Below are 14,992 nucleotides of genomic sequence, written 5' to 3' on the forward strand. Positions count from 1 at the left end.
CAGGTTTTTCTTTCGTGAGGTGACTTTAAAAAAAAAAATATGCCTATGTGTTCTTCCAGATTATCATACTTCATAATTAATCTTATTTATATTATAAATGCGAAAGTTTAGATGGATGGATTTTTGTTAGAGTTTGTAGTCTACAGCTAAAAAGATTTCGATGTAATTTTGCATACATGTAGTCTGGAAGAACACAGGCTACTTATTTTTTATTGCGGACGGAGATGCGAGCGAAAGCTAGTCTTCTATACGTATGCCAAATTTCATCGAGTTCCATTCAACAGTTTAGGCTACACTAACAAGTCTGGAATTTTTCTTTTGATATTACAAACAGACACTCCAATTTTATTATGTGTAGTGTATAGAAGATATAGATTAAATTTAGTTTTATCAAGATTACTACTTATTATGGGAGATTTTATAATATTGGTATTTTTGTATTGTAGCCTCGTGCACAAATTGGTGTTAGTGAAGAACGAGATTCGGATTCAGACAGCGCGGCAGGCTTCCACTCCGCTTGGAAACAACGCGCCTCGTGCACATAAACAATAAATGTACTTAAAACAAGTATTACAAAGTTACAAGTATTTTTAGATTTAAGTATATTATATCGATGTAAAAATGTTCCGATCAAATCGGTGTATGATTTTTATTTGAAAACCATTTTAGTAAATATTTTATTTTAGTACTATTGTATAGTAAAATGAACTATTCTGAACAAATACGATAAGAGACATGAAATCGAATTCGAACGTTTTCGGCCTTGCCCTTGTGTATATAGATATAATGAATTCTAAAATGTTAACATTCCCTTTTATTTTATGTTGAAACTAATTTTATATAATTGGTTTGTTAAGTGATAAATAATGAAGACTCATTCCAATGCACTTTAATAAACTTAAGTATTATTGTTGTAATAAATTTACAATTTTACAAAGTATTTTTACAAAACGTTAATTTGTACATGTACAATAACAAATCAAATTTAATGTAATTTATACACTTTTTGGCACAAACGAAACTTAAAACTATACAATTATATCTTACATTCAAATACATTTGAAATATATAGACTAGACAGAGTTAACAACATTCACCGGTAACTTTGATAGGTACTGTGTCAAGTTAAATTCCACCTCATGTCCTTGTGTTGTCATGTTATAAAACATTTTACAGCATTATAATAAGCTCCATCTTTTGTATATAATAAACTAAACAGTGTCACAAAATAAAACAAAACATTTAAATTTTAACACCTATTGGCAATTTATTCAAATACAGTTAATTATATTGTCATGTGGTTTTAAAGATCTATTAATAGATAGTGTCAGTGATAGATTGTATTGAAAAGTGATTTCATGAGATGGATATTTTAAAATATTGACAACATGAAGTAGCTTTAGGACTCATTCTAAAGACGGTAGGCAAATGAATGCGGGAACTGCATCGAATGTTGTAAATATAGCTTAGCGCGTCTCAATACCCATTGTGGCCGGTAGAAATATGCGTAACTGGTTAGAGGGTTTCCTTAACCAGTTAGATACTTCAGCTCGTGCAACTCAAGAGCGCTAGTTGCCTGGATCCTCTTCTACAGCGCATTTTAACAACCAGCCTAGTACCGATGTACCGTCGTCGCGCGCGACCGCGACAGCACCTTTAAGCAACGTCTTTCGCTCGTGCAGCCTCTGCCAGCATCGGCGTCTCGCGTGCCACACATGTCACAAGCACGCACCACGCATTTAAATAAAAATCATAAAAATGACCAGTGACAACTCCAAATGTGAGCGTTGGCGATATAACAAATAAAAGCCTCCATTTATATACTTTTTCTTTTTTAGAATTATTTGTAAATGAAATAAAGAGCAAATTTGCTTTTTTGTATTTTTTTTTATTTTCTAATAAATCCTGAAGACGGTGCTAGGGTGTATGTTATTTATTTTACACTTTTTCTATGACAGATTCACTTCATTTTTTTAAAGTTTGAATCTAAATCTCCGCGCGCTCCTGCTTTCTAACCTTTTAGTGAGTGCCCTTGCATTATCTGTTGGCTGCCCCACGAAATATATTCAAACGTAGCTAAGACGATATATGTACGTTCTTTTCACCATCAGAAAATTTAGCTAAATTGAACTTTACCTTACGCGAGTCTGTTCACGAGACCGTGGGGATTTAGATTGCTGCTGCGAAGGACCCGAAGGAGGACAACATGTAAACGAAGATTTACTTGTATAAAAATAAATGAATACATACAATACAGTATTGTATTATCTATGGTAAGCGGGGGGTCGTGTAATTGACAATGAATAATTAACAATCAAAACAGACGGTACTATTCGTTGGCATTTTAACAGTATAAATACCTTTAATAAAGATTAACTACCGTTATTCCGATAGTCGTATCTATAAATAAACTGACCTTCGATCTTGTTAAATAGCTCTCGTTAAACAATTGGGGAAAGGGTCCGTAGAATTTTTTTTTGTCATAAACCAATAAGTATTATGAGTGGAAAATCCACAGCATATAATATTGGGAATGGATAACTTGTTATTTTTTAAACAAAAATTATGATATTTCTATTTAATATATAAATGTATTAAATACAAAATAAAAATATAAATGAATTGGAAATTGTAATTAAATGCTTTAAGCAAATCCTAATAACGCATTTACACAGACACAACATAGTTATTTTAAAAGAAATTATTATTTGCGCACAGGCCCACCACTTAGGCGGGGACAGATTAATTTAGGTAAAGGTTATGTCGCAGAAGAGGTATTTCATCACGAGGAATTCCCCTCAAATTTTCCACAAGATCTGAAAAACGATCCCATATCTTAGAATTAAATCAGATAAATAACAGTATACCATTTTATAATACATTCTTGTGTCACAAAATTTATTCGTAATTTTAAAATTTCGATAGATACCGGTAGTCAAAGTTCTTTTGAACGGAACAAGCGTCACAATATTTTAAAGAAAACTAAGAAACTGAAATATTTCCCATTAAGACTTTAAATGGTATGGACACACCCGCCACGACAGTACAGAATGACGTCACTCATCTTTGGAGCGACGTCCACCCCCGCGACAGCGAATTACGTAAAGAACATAAACGCCAAGAGATACCAGAAAACGAACCCGGCAGCTTACGACGCCATCCTAAAATGCCATTACGTCGATGACTATCTACAAACTTTTTAAACTATAGAAGAAGGGATTCGAACAGCATGCGACGTACGAGACATCCACAAAAAAGCGCACTACGAGCTGAGGCAATGGGCCTCGAATAGCCATAGTTGTGGGTGCCGCCGAACGGAAACTCGTTCAGTTCAAATCACCAAACAATTATTGCTTTTAACACTAGACCATGTAACTGGCATGCGTAGACTCGACTACGCATGTCAGTAATCGTGGAAAAAACGATGTCAGTATATGAAACTATAGCGAGTAAGGCGAATGATTTAAAATAAAGATATTAACACATGCGTCTTTAGTGGTGACCCCGACATGATTTCCTAAACGATTATTAACATATTAAATAAAATGTTGTTTCTTGCGACTGCAATAAAGCATACATTTTTGATACTTTATTATTTAGAAGAATCGTATACAAATAGATCTCTTCCCCGATAGTGCTAATGTTATGATTTCTCTAGGATGTAAATTCGGATACACTACGATTTACTAGAGATATCTTAAGATTTTGCCAGTTACTATTTGTGTTAATTTTTAGTAGTTGGATTCGCCTTTTGCATGTTAATATGTAAGTTAACATTGAACAAATGTCAAAGCCGAAGTCTCCTTTCTCATTCAATCGCTCTATTTACTGCTTCAGAGTATAATAAAGAACTTCTCCTATCACTGCGCTCCTAGCCGAGTACTTTGAAGAGTACGCCCTAGCACTGCATGGAAGCCTGAATTTGGCAAAACGAAGTCGTTTGCTTTCTCAAAACCGAAGAAGTTTTGCATTTAAATTGAATCCAGATTTAATCCTTCTGTGTCTCTCTAGGACAATTATGTCTGCTAGACACTTCGAATAAGTTTACCATTCTGGATGGATAATGAATTAAAGCAGCACTATTACATCTTCGAACTGCGACCAGTTGAGTGTGTTATCGCAAGTACTTGCGTCACCAGTAAAATCAATAACAGCCGAAACATATTCTACATGTCGGAGATCTTCCTCCAGAAGTGCTTACCCACCATTGCAGACCCTTGTGTTTGATCACTTTGGACAGATCACCCTATTGGCGGTCACACGGAAAAGCGCTATGTCGCCTTCTTTAAAAGACTCGTTGTGCGCGATGTAAATCTGGAAATTCTGGTTTTATTTCAAATGCTATCACTATGGCTTTGAGAGCAAAAAGAGTATTAGCAACATTGTGAAAATAGATGCTTGTTCGGAGAATGCGATAGAGAAGGAGCCTTCGACTCGTGGTCCACTACCACTTATTTTTTTTGTTTTGAATAACCTAATATTTGTTTTTGTGTAGTTTAGTTAAAACGTAATTGTTTAGTTCTTTTTATATCACTAACATACTTTATTTTTATTGCGTGCCCATGTACATACAATACGTTGTTTTTTTTCTTTTGTAAACACTATGTGCATTACGCTTTATCTTTGTTGCTTCGGTCAACTTTAGTTTAATTTTACTTTTTTAAGTACTTATAGGTTTTTGTCGTCTTGTGACATCAGGGGTCGGGCATGTTGGCGATGCAATTAACCTTTTTATGTTTTTACTTTTTTTAATAAGAATTTATATTTTTTCAATTAATTCTTTTTGTACAATAATTCAATTAGTCTTTAATAAAATGTCACAACGTTTGCTAGGCTGATTTGTACATAATTTTCAATTTGTATATAAATTCTTGCTATTTTCATTATAAGTTGTTAGTTTGGTTATTTTCTTTTTATTTATTCTTCGCGAGCTCCTCCTTGCTGTTCTTCGTCTTTTTCACCCGTCAAAGCTGTGAGGCAATCAGTTGACTCTAAGACCTCGGTATCGCAACCTTTAGGTTGACACGCACGGTTACATCCCTTAACCATTATCCTGTCCACTCAGTATTACTACACTCCATATATACCGATTCCCGCTTCCCGATAAGTCAGTCTCTTCCTAAAATCCAAACTACCCGGACGGTTGCTAATTAAATTTTTGACTTTTTAAAACATCCTAAACCCGAGGCTCGTAACAGCACGAAGTAGCTTTTGGAACTCATTCCAAAGACAGGAGGCAAGTGAACCTGCATCGAATGTTGTAAATATAGCGTAGCGCATCCCCTTACTTATTGTGGCCGCCGAGAAATATGCGTCGACTATTCACTCGACTATCGATAAATGGTTAGAGGGTTTCCTTAACCAGTTAGATACTTCAGCTCGTGCAACTCAAGATCGCCTTACCTGGCTAGAGTTACCTGGATCCTCTTCTGCGGCGCATTTTAACAACCAGCCAGACAGCAAACAGCGCAGACAACGTCGTCGCGCGACGGTGGCACCATCTTAGAGCAATACCTTTCGCTCGTGCAACCTTGCCGTAAAGTTAGACAAATGTAAGTTCTTACAGGACAGCATAAAGTATTTGGGCTTTATTATTAACAAAGGCGGGCTGCGACCCTATCTGGAAGATTGGAAACCATTTGTTGGCGATGCAAATAGCCTCTTTAATACATTTTTACTTTTCATAGTTTTTTAAATTAAGAATTTATATTTGTTTTTTTTGTAAACATTTTGTCAGTCTTCAATAAATTCTCATAACCGTTGCTAGGCTGTTTTGTTTATAATTTTCCCTTTGTAGATCAACTTTATTCATTTCAATTTCAAGTTTTTAGTTTCATAAAATTCCCTTTGGTTATTTCGCGCGCTCCTTCCAGTTCCTCGTCCTTTTCACCATTATTAGCGCACCAACCCTAGATAATGTTAGTCAACCAAAAAGTTTTCTACGATTATTAAATTGTTATGGGTGATTCATTTCTAATTGAAGCACAATTCTTCATCCCTTACATAACCAGCTCAATGACGGTTGAGCTGGAAATGGCCTTCCGAATGCAAAAAAGCCAAGGCGAAGCGATCACTCCTTATACAGTACCTGGCCTCCTGGTACTGGCGCATTACGAAGAGGGGCGCGAACTTGTAGTGTCGGTGGACAGCAGCGCGTATGGGCTAGGCGCCGTGCTCACTCAACGTTACGCGGACTGTAGCGAGCGGCCAGTCAGCTGTGATTAGCAGTAAAGCAAGAATGATAACAACCAGATTGTTGATTAAAAATATTCCTATGAATATTTTTTCTACCATAACATCTATTCTATTGATTGCTATCAACCAAAGATGGATTCAATAAAAATCCTTAAGGAAGATTATAAAATTTGGAGGAAGCTTATTGAATTATAATAAATTCAAAGGGAATAAAATAAAAAAAAATAAAATCGATAAGAATAAAGAAATTTTGAAAAATAAAGGGACGTTATTTATACTTAGCTGCTGCAGGGGGGTGACACCGGCATACTAAATGATTGAAAAAAAAATGGCACGGTAATCAACATCATCTAGCGTACAAGGCTAGGCAATTTAGTCATGTAAAACTTTTAAATGAGACTAGATTGCGTTAAAAACCAGCCAGTTACTTTTAATGGCTACAAAACTCTTTGATCGCAGCACAATATTGTGTCAAAATTAAAAGCAAAAATAGTTTTGACGTATAAAAGTCACAATTTTACAAAACTAAAAACGACTAATTAATTATAAACAAATTAATTAATTATTAAAGAAAATATCTGATGTGTTCAAAAGCCCGCGATAATTTTTATTTCGATTGTAAGGTAAGTTTGTAATAAAACTGAAATTGTATTCTGTACAATGTAGTAATAATAGTTAATTTAGATTAGTTGTCGCGGAAAATTATAACAATACTTGTTATTACAGAAAATATCTATAAGTGCAACAACATCGACAGAAAAAATGTTGTATCGAAACGGCTACAGTTTTAACGTATCAGGCCACTAAAATCTAAAAGCGAAAATTTGCGACAGGTTTGTGCCAGTGATTTTATGATGAACATTATTAGCAAGTAGCAAGTTAAATCAATGTTCATGATATACTAGATTCAAATGATAAAAGTTGGAACTATTTAATAGTAGTCTGATGAGAGTGTTGCCTTTCTATGCCTATGAGCTTAGATGGCTCAGGAGTCAAGTATCTTGACTTGAAATCCTGCCATGTACCAATGTGATTTTCGAATTTGAACAAATTGTCCTAACGATATAATTTAGAATTAGAATTAGAGGTTGGTGACTACATAATCAGCGGGCGATAATTATTAACCCATATTAAAAATTTAACTCAGTCAGGCTGAGTTGTTAGTGCCTTGTCACAATGTTTAAAAGTACCAACTGCTCGCAGCTTCACTCATGCACAGTTTGCTACGCGAAACTGAGGGCGGTAATTAGAAGCGTATAATATGTTGTACAGTAAAATTTGTTATGCTTTCAGGTTCTCTGCATCGTTTCTCTAAGACTGGCCGTTTAATAGAAATATTGGAAATCTAGAAAACGCTGTTCGAGGACGCCACTATTGAAAATGGAAATATGTACATGTATGATACATAACAAATTGAGGTTACGCAATAAACATTTATTTCCAACTTTGGGTTTTTATTTTAGCAGATATTTACACCACTCCCAATATATGTAAATATACACGTTTGATTTAAATATACACGTGTCAAGAACGAAAGTCGCCCTAATGATCGCCTAACTTCGGAAGAAGATGGCTCTTTAAGAAGATAGAGTCAAAAAGCTTTTTTTAATAAATTTAAAGAAGTTTACGGGGTCAAGTAGGAGATTAATGTTGATTATGAGTGAACATAAGGAAGTTAATCTTAGGTAGAAGTTGAGAAGGTGTTTAAGGTTTTTAAATAAAAATAGAGAAGTTGATTAAGTAGCTAATAGATAGAGAAGCTGTTGAGGAACTTTCTTATATAAGTTGAAAAGGAGTTAAGGTTAGTGTAGGCAACACTTTACACAAGTAGAATGTTTTTTTTAATACTAGAATAATGTGCATATAAATTTTATAAGGAATTGTACCACTGATGTTAAAGAATGACTTCTCATCTCAATATGTACCATGTAACATCATATGATATATGAAGTAGGAGATTGTATAAAATGTGATTGTTTAATGCTTATAACATACTTATTAACTATGTAAAGACAGTGTTTCAATAGCCCTACACCTCCAGAGCCTGGGACGATAGAAAATAGCCGTCCAACACACAGCCTCCTCTACATATCTATAAAACATGTGTTCTTTATATTAACTGTCATAAATGAAACCTGCTTTGTGTAAGAGGTTGCATTGTAAGACTGGCTGTTAATAATAATTTAAATATGACATGTAGTTTATATTGAATTCAGTTGTACGAAATAGAGAGAACAATGTTATGTTGAGTTAAAAATAATATCTTGTGTTTATATACACATATTGTAATTGTTGAGTGCAAAATACAACCTCTTTGGCTGATAAGCAGTATGTATACAGCGAAAGTGGTTGCATACTAGCCACCAAGGCATTTATCGCTGGTTAGAGACAATATATAGAAAAAAAGAAGGATAAGAAGTCAAGATGTGATCCAGATAGTTTTGAGTTTTTTTCTATATATTTTTGTAAATAAGTTTTAAATAAAGATGTGATAGTTTGATAAAAAAAAGTGTTTTGTATTTTTGGCTGCCGCACTGTCGGTAACAACTTAAACAGTAATATTAATTTAAATGTAAATAAATAATAAACATTATTTATTCTATCATTTGTGTGCTGGCTGAAGCAAATTCCTATCATTAACACTAATGATAAAAGGAGCTTATTACAATCTTATGAAATATTTCATAACATGACAATAATAATATGAGGTGGCTTATTGAACTGGAATTATAATAGTTTACAATGTCCCACCTCTATGTATATAAAATGTCTGCATGTGAAAATATTTACTATTTCTGCTGACTACTTATCAACATTAGATTTAAAGTTTATATAAAATGTTGCTTTAAATTACCAAAATAAAAAATGTCCATTGACATTATAATCCTTCCTAACTTGTAGGTCAAATTACGATGTTCTAAGGGAAATCTCTATTCTTTGTTTAAAATATTCGAATAAATCGAATTCTGTCAGTAATACCAATGTCAGCTAAAACTTCTCGCTTGTACCAGGTACCTTAATTTAATGCAGTGAAGCACTGCCTTCAAGTAGACTTCAGTTGCCTGCATTCTTTATTCTCAACAGCGCGCACTCTTAGATTAGTCTTCGAGGCCACGAACGTCCTACGTCCTCCAGGTGTCTGGCAGCCAACTGTGGTAGTCAACTGTAAATATTTGAAAACACTATATAAGCGTCAAGCATGTAACTTATTTATTTGGTAATCCTTTCCAATATCGAAACAATAAAAACACGTAACGAACTCTATAGGTTAGGTTATTTGTGGAACATTTAAAATTAAATGAAATTGTTTAGGTTAGGATTAGAACACCATCATATTCAAACTAAATTAGCGTAAAACACATACCTGTTTATTACAATTAGCCCTTAAACAGCAATTTCAATGTTTGAGTACAGTTTCGAAGTTTATGAGTAGGTGCACCGGGTTTTCGAAATTAAGTGACAATACTTTGAACAATTTAGAAACTACACCAAGGTTACATTTATTTAGCATTTCTACAAAAAACTTGACTATAAATGAATAAATCAAATGATAAAAAGGAAGATTTGCCTTTTTTCTATAGAGATTCTTAAATTAAAATACATAGAATAATAAAAAGTATGAAAACTTTTTACCGGCCAGTGCTTCGCTTGAATGCAACTGTCAACTGACCAGTATCAAAGAGTTAAGAGTAGTATGAGTAATAGACGTAAGCGTTATTTCCTGTCACTAGTTACAATCACCAGTGACGAGAAATGTAACGGCAACGGTGTTTCGAGTCAAATTATAGTTTGTCTAAATAAGATAGATTAGTTTGATAAATGACACATATGAAGTATCGAATTCAATTTGTATGATAGACAGGTATCGTAGTGACGAAACAAACACGCATGGTGAACAATTATAAACTATCGATATTCGGTTAAGATAATTATCGAACTCAACTAAAATTATTATTTCCTTATTAACTAATTTAGAGGTTAATTCTATTATTGCTTATAGTGTAGAGAATTTAGCGATGACAGAAATAATTGCGAAATCCAAATCGAATACGTACGGCTGTAATAGTGATAAACATTTATTTACTCTCATTATTTGTAATCGTCATTATTAATTTGAGAATACAGTGTTTTTTTTTTCAATTCACAAGTTATAACTATGAATCTATCGATTCCAACTTCCATAAGAATAAAAATCAAAAGTCGATAAGATCCATGACTGATTTTACATACATCCCTACTAAATTTGAAGTAAATTGTCAAACTAATCTAACTAGACACACTATAAAAGTACTGATTTTTGTAAATACGTTACTCGGGTGTGTTCGGTTTCGAAGTCGTGACGCCGAACAAATCACTAGTTTCGTTACGTTTCTCGAAAATGACGTACGATTCTAATGAGTAAGTAAATAGTTTATTATTTTTATTTTATTTTTTTTAATTTATAGTAGAGTAAAGGGCCAGTTGCTAATGATAATTTTTACCCGGGTGAGTAAGTAGTGAGATAAACCTGTTTTTATATAGAAAAAGGTCAATGGTGGGCCGCAGCACGAATTAAAATAGAAAATCAAATATTACCTAAAAATCCCTATTTTAACATATTCAACATCAATACACTATATTGAAATTGTCAGTCTTTGTTTTCAACATCATAGCAATATGTTGAAATTATGACAATATCGCAAGATACTTCAAACGTAAGGTAGACCGTAGATTTTGTAATTTGGTGGCCTGAAAGCCGTAGAACACGAAAATGCCGTAGCATACTGCACAACTGATGTTTATTTAAGATTATTAGAGACCGGACATTACGAACTATTTTTTTTTATCAAATGGAAATAGAACTACAAGGATTATATGGCAATTGGTATTTTTGTGAACTATCAATGTTATCTCGACAGCGTCATATTGTCACCAATCGTGAAGCGGCAACTGCAAGAGATGTCACCATTTTCATAATTTCGAAAGTTTACCTCATCTGTGCTTCAATAATCCAATATATGTTAAATTTGTGAAGATGTGTCAATTTAAATAGAAATCAATTTATGCAGGCACTCAGGTCATAAGTTACAAACTGTCAACATAGATTGGTTTTATATTCAACTTGTGGAAATTTCGAACGATGTTGGGAATTTTTAGTTACTGGTAACTCTAATTTGCAGGCGCTTCTTGTCAAAGTCAAAAAATGTCATCTTGAAAATTTTACGTTTTGGCCAATGAGGGAACGGCAACTGCACGGGTGAATGTCGACATTTAATAATTTCGAAATTTCGAATCCGATTTGGGAAAATCAGCTTTATAGTTTGGTTTTGTTTTTAAAAAAGTTAGGATATTTTTGCTTACTGATAACTCTAAAAAGTACTCAATGTCTAAAAACTGTAATAAAATCATTGTGATGATTGATCGAACTTTTGCTAAAATTGTAATTGTGGCAAACACAAACTATGGGAATAGTTGTTAAACATTTCTTCGTCCGTTCGTTTATTATTGAGTAACGTTCTACTTCTATTTTAATTATATATTTCAGATCCTGTGGAATTTAAAGTGACCAATTAAAAAATAATATTCAACGGCATCTATCGGAAAATTTCTTAAGATTAATTATAATTATAAACTATCGACCAGACCCGGCTTCGCCCGGCAGTATGTATTAAAAATATATTAAAACCTTATAGGTAGTATTCTTTACCACCCTTTTCTTATAAGGGGAGGATGGAAAGGGGAAGTGGATTTGATGGTGGAGGAGATGCTTAGGAAGGGGCATTATCCTCTTTATGAGCGTCTCCTCCGTCGGATAAGGGTAGGTAACGCATCCGCGATCGCGGATGTCTATGGGCAGCGGTCGCTTCGCCATTTTGGCGGATTCAGGTGGCCGCTTGCTCGTTTGCCACCTTATGTTATAAAAAAAAGACAAACAGGTAGCAGAAAGTGACTATTTTATACTATGTAGTAATTATGATTATTATTTTTGACAATTTATTAACTGATGGAGCTAATGCAGATTTTGATTAAACTGTTTAGGAACATACGTAATGATTTCTCTATACATATACATATTATATTTGGTTCTGTTTTATTTAAAGTTTAAACGAAAGTGTTTATAACAGTTGAGTGATAGGGAAGGACGCTGACCTTTATAGATATGGACAGGTCGATTCGTGGAAATTACTGCTTTAGCTTTGCTCGGACTTCAAACTACCTGTAAATTTTACTGACAGTTGTAATCATATTAATATTATAAATGCGAGTTTAGATGGATGGATGTTTGTTAGATATTGTAGCTTAAACGGCTTAACGGATTTCAATGAAATTTTGTAGGGGGTAGCCTGGAAGAACACATAGGCTACTCACTCTATTTTATAATTTCACGCTGACGGAGTCACGGGCGAAAGGCATTGGACTATCAGCCTTAGTATTTTGTGCCTATTTGTATTTCATTTTGTAAACTCGAACTATCGAATTAGAGATGGGACAGTTTAACTTATCGTTAACACTGGTCAACAATATAATCCTTCAAGATTTTTTTTAAAAATATGAAGATTTTATTACTAGTTCTATTCTATTTTTTTTTTCATGTCTAAATGATAACGTTATGATATCTTCCGAATACTTGTTATTAATCTTTATTCCAAACACTAATGTATATTTATGAATAAAAAATAAAACACGAATCAGTCGAGTTTTCTTCGTGTATTGCATCTTCATACACTTAATTAACATCAATTCCGGGGGATAGTGGCCTATACTAACACGGAAAAATCGGCATAGCTAAATCGAAGACTGGCCAGAGATAGAAAAAGAAAAGTTCTAAAGTGATAAACGGGCAAGTGGCATGTGGATTCGCCGAAATAGCAAAGCGGTTGCAGATCTGCAAACACGGCTACGTTACTTACCTATATTCGATGTAGGTGCGAATGCTCAGAAAGGGGATATTTAACTTCCTAAGCTTCGCCTCCTCTGCCGAATCCACTTTATTTATGTTATAAGTTGGCAAAAGAGCAAGCGGCCACCTGAATCCGTAGAAATGGCGAAGCGACCGCTGCCCATAGACATCCGCAATTGCAGATGCGTTGCCTACCCACGACGGAAGAGACGCCCGTAAATGAGATATTTCCCCTTCCAATGCGTCTCCTCCACCATCAAATCTACTTTCCTTTCCTATACTTACCCCTTAAGAAAAGTGTGGGAAGGAAAAGGGACTAAATTTAGGCCTCTCGCACCACAGTCATCAGATAAAACGCGGTATTGCTCCCACATCACGCCTGTCTTCTGTATGGTCGTGGTATTTCACCTGGCGAGCCGGCCCATTCGAGCGAAGGTATTAAAGCGGGCTCTACCACTATTGAATTCACTTCGCCTTTCGATTATTTACTTTTAAGAAATGGGTGGTAATAGAAAAAAAATGTTTTAATCTCTTAGGTCCTTATTTTTTTGGTTTAAACAAGGGGCGGTACCTAATATACATTATTGTCATTTTATTTTAAAGTTTCATTTATGTCAACAGGATAAGATTGTTCACAACATAACCTTAATGTTTCATTCCACGTATAAAATTTCCAGGGTATTATGGAGCTAATCAGTTTGTGTGTTTTTGAAGTCTACTGTAGTTTTTCACTTTGTTGACTACAATATCGCGTCAGGTTATTGTACGAAGGTCGCCTCTATGATATCCAATTGATTGTTATCTATAAAAGTCCGCCGGAATTCGTAAGCGCAATTGACATTCGGTCATGTTTCAAGAGATTCAAATATATATAGAGGAAGCATAGATGATATTTCAATTGCGACATTTTTAACACTAACGCTATCTATTGTTAGGTCCTCAATGCCAATAGGTGTTAAAATTTAAAAAATGTTTGTTTTTATTTTGTGACACTTTAATTCATTTTTTAACATAATATGTAGCTTGTTATAATTCTTTAAAATGTTTTATACCATGTCAATACAAGGACATGAAGTGGCGTACTAACTTGACAACTAACATAGTACCTTTCAAAGAAGTTACCGGTGAAAAAATGTACTTCCCTATGTCCAGTCTATATATTTCGTAAATGTCTTTGGTCGTATTATTTCACGTATACGATGGCTGCAGAGACAGTAGGTGGTCATGTTATTGCAAAGACTTTCCCATTTCTGTTATATTGGAGGAATTTTAGGGTAGCTACACACGGTTCAACAGATGTCAACGCGTAATTAATCTACTACCAGTACTGTTGCTCATTTACTTAATTTTGCAGTGTATTGGCGTTCTTTATGGTAACCTCAATTTGCCGTTTGAAATTGCAAAATAATTGTAAATATCTATAAGTATCTATAGACATATTAACCTCTCAAGATTTTACCGAATATTTTATGACAAAAGTTGAAAATAGAAATCTATTCCTAAATTACTATTAAAGTTTTTATCGTGAACTAGCTTTCACCCGAGACTCCGTCTGCAGGGTTAATGAAACATTTCTTAAAGTTACTGAGGGCCAATACAGAGATTACTCCTTTAAGTTACAGAGGTTGCGTATTTTAAGTTGTAGAGGTTTTGGGCTCTGATGAGAAGGAAGCATATTATTTTTTGAAGTTATAGGGGTTTTTATGTTACCGAGGTTTGAGTTATCGAGGTTCTACTGTATAACAATTTACTGTTTTCTCTTCATCATCATAATCAACTTGCCCTGTTTGTTCGCCTTGTTACTATTTTTATGTACTTATAGATTTTTTTTCTGGGATTGAACCACCTGACCTTATGTTACTTCTTATCTCAACTATCTCGATTTTTTTATAATCTAAAGTGGCAAAGGAGCAAGCG

At 34.2% G+C, this 14,992-nt stretch overlaps 1 protein-coding gene and 1 long non-coding RNA gene across 3 annotated transcripts in view; one reads left to right on the forward strand and one right to left on the reverse strand.

Annotated features, from left to right (window-relative positions):
- LOC106109502 (ankyrin repeat domain-containing protein SOWAHC) overlaps positions 1 to 4,722 on the forward strand; it is a 43,456-nt gene extending 38,734 nt beyond the window's left edge. Inside the window, exon 14 of the mRNA XM_013291023.1 lies at positions 447 to 4,722. Within this exon, the coding sequence (XP_013146477.1) occupies positions 447 to 545 (99 nt within the window). The 3' untranslated portion in view covers positions 546 to 4,722. The remainder of the gene's footprint in view (positions 1 to 446) is intronic.
- LOC106109503 lies at positions 2,619 to 9,848 on the reverse strand. 2 transcript variants are annotated; one of them, XR_001226008.1, is made up of 3 exons: positions 9,560 to 9,848; positions 6,089 to 9,358; positions 2,619 to 2,816 (listed from the first exon to the last, which is right to left on the reverse strand). It is a non-coding gene; the product is annotated as an uncharacterized LOC106109503 (long non-coding RNA). The 2 variants fall into 2 exon arrangements; XR_001226009.1 differs by lacking the exon at positions 2,619 to 2,816 and having other exon boundaries at positions 4,848 to 6,215; positions 9,211 to 9,358.
- Positions 9,849 to 14,992: the final 5,144 nt, after the last annotated feature.

Source organism: Papilio polytes, unplaced genomic scaffold, assembly GCF_000836215.1.
Source record: "Papilio polytes unplaced genomic scaffold, Ppol_1.0 DF821288.1, whole genome shotgun sequence".
NCBI classification, from domain to species: domain Eukaryota; kingdom Metazoa; phylum Arthropoda; class Insecta; order Lepidoptera; family Papilionidae; genus Papilio; species Papilio polytes.